Source organism: Rhinolophus sinicus, chromosome 7, assembly GCF_057876585.1.
Source record: "Rhinolophus sinicus isolate RSI-liver-muscle chromosome 7, RSI-T2T, whole genome shotgun sequence".
NCBI classification, from domain to species: Eukaryota; Metazoa; Chordata; class Mammalia; order Chiroptera; family Rhinolophidae; genus Rhinolophus; species Rhinolophus sinicus.
In genome coordinates this window covers 53,197,197-53,199,262 of record NC_142507.1, presented here as the reverse complement: position 1 = coordinate 53,199,262, position 2,066 = coordinate 53,197,197, and the positions used below count along the sequence as shown (strand labels likewise).

The 2,066-nt window shown below is 56.2% G+C and overlaps 1 protein-coding gene across 1 annotated transcript; it reads left to right on the top strand.

Annotated features, from left to right (window-relative positions):
• The first annotated feature begins 352 nt into the window (after positions 1 to 352).
• LOC141568676 (late cornified envelope protein 3B-like) lies at positions 353 to 1,748 on the top strand. The gene is made up of 2 exons (XM_074319204.2): positions 353 to 800; positions 1,224 to 1,748. Exon 2 carries the CDS (start codon positions 1,241 to 1,243, stop codon positions 1,529 to 1,531), a length of 291 nt encoding a protein of 96 aa, XP_074175305.2. The 5' UTR covers positions 353 to 800; positions 1,224 to 1,240; the 3' UTR covers positions 1,532 to 1,748.
• Positions 1,749 to 2,066: the final 318 nt, after the last annotated feature.

Below are 2,066 nucleotides of genomic sequence, written 5' to 3'. Positions count from 1 at the left end.
TGGTCCAGAGGGTACAGTCATGAGTCATTAGGTAACAACAGCTGAAGAGTATCCTCAGTCTCAGTGGTCGGGTACATTCCAACCATTGGCTTTCCGTTCAAGCCCCAACCCTGAAACCATAGCACCTAAATGTCCCCAACTCCAAAAGAGAGCCCCAGAGGAGTCCCAGGTCTCCACTATGTGTGTTAGGAAATAGGAGAAGAGGCCCTGCTATAAACACCATCCCATGAAAGTAGGAAGCTAGGAATTAAATAAAACATAAGAGCAGAGGATGATTTTCTTAGCAGGATGGTGGGGCGGGGCGGCTCTGTAAGTCCTGTGAGCAGGGTGGACATTGCGGATGTGACCTGGATCAGGACAGGAAGAGCTGGGAGTGCTCTGTGGTGACAAGAGCTGTCAGACTGGCCGCCATGACCATGCGACACTTCCCCCTGGAGATGCCAACACATTAAGTGGAGATCGTTTGTGACTAGATACTTGCTCATTTCCAGCTACTGTGATTGGAAGAAAATACATTTCTTGTGATCTCATCTTGGACTCACAGACTGAAAAAAATCAGCTTAGGGGACACGTGTAATGTCACAATTAAATCAAATGGGAAAATAGTGTGCAGTCGGCACGTGTGCAGGAAGAAGCTGGAGAACTGGGATGGGGTGCACCCGGCTGTCACCCTCCCCGGGTTGTGAAAGCAGCAGTGCGCTCGGCTCTGTGTCACAGCCCATCATAGCATAAAAGGCCTCCCTCCCCAGGCTCCTCATCCACAGCATCCTGAGAGACTTGTCCTGACTCCTGTGTCTGAGGTGAGTGTCTGAGGGGACAGACCCTCAGCGGGGACAGTTGGGAGGCAGGACTCATCTGAATGGAAGCAGCAGGAAGAGGTCCACAGTGGGCAGCAGTGGGGGGAGGGTGATGTGAGGAAGGAGCCACCGAGGCACCGGTCAGGGGGCTGTGAACCCCCAAAGCCACAGGTCCTCAGGGTCCCTTCCCATTCTTGCTCTGAGTGCTGTCAGGGATGCACACGCATCCCTCTGACATCCTGGAAGAGGCTCAATCCAACCGCATGTGTCCCCTCCATGTTCCCACTTCTCTCCCTCAGAGCTTGGCTTAGAAAGCTGCTTGGGCACGGGGGACAAGTGCTGGACAAAATCTGTGGTGGGGTCGGCGGTGCGGCGTTGAAACTTCTGCAGCTTCTGTGCTCAAAAGGTTTCTTTTATTTGTTCAAGGTCAAGTTTCTGCCAAGATGTCCAGTCAGCAGAACCAGCAGCAGTGCCAGCCCCCTCCCAAGTGCCCCAGCCCCAAGTGCCCCCCCAAGAGCCCAGCACAGTGCTTGCCTCCAGCCCCCTCTGGCTGTGGCCCCAGCTCTGGGGGCTGCTGTGCCCCCAGCTCCGGGGGCAGCTGCTGCCTGAGCCACCACAGGCGCCACAGGTCCCACCGATGCCGGCGCCAGAGCTCCGAGTCCTGTGACAGTGGCAGCGGTCAGCAGTCCGGGGGCTCCGGCTGTGGCCACCACGGCTCCGGGGGCTGCTGCTGACCTGGGTTCCGGTGCTGAGACAAGCGACTTCAGAGGAAACAAGCAGCCAAAGGGCCAAGGAAAAGCCCCAGGGGGGAGGCATTCTTTCGGGGACACCCCCTTCTCACCTCCCAGGCTGAGCTGGGATGTTCCCAGGGGGGGTTCTCAGCTCTGTCCAGATGGTCTTCCAGCCTGCTACCCTGGACCTCACACCCCCACCCTGCACCTGGCCCCGTGAAAGAATAAAGCTTGTTTCTCATGACCACGGGCAGCTCACGTATCATTTCACCCGGTCCCTCCTCTCAGTTCCTTGGCAACACAACCCAGCTCAGGGGGCAGAATCTTAGTTCTGGACCAGGCAAAACCAGCAGTTTCCCCTCCCTTCACAGAAGGGCTGTGCAGTTTTTAGGTGGGAATGGAGATTGCAAGAAGGATGAGGGTTGTGTTGGTCGGAGGCCCTGCAACTCTCAGCGGAAGGACTGATTTTTCCTATGAAACCCGAGTGGTGTTGATAACAATCTGGAAATGGCCAGTGTGTGAGATGGGGCTTCTGCTG

Excerpts from the sequence above, each read along its gene's own strand:
- LOC141568676 (XM_074319204.2), top strand. The coding sequence starts at position 1,241 with ATGTCCAGTCAGCAGAACCAGCAGCAGTGCCAGCCCCCTCCCAAGTGC.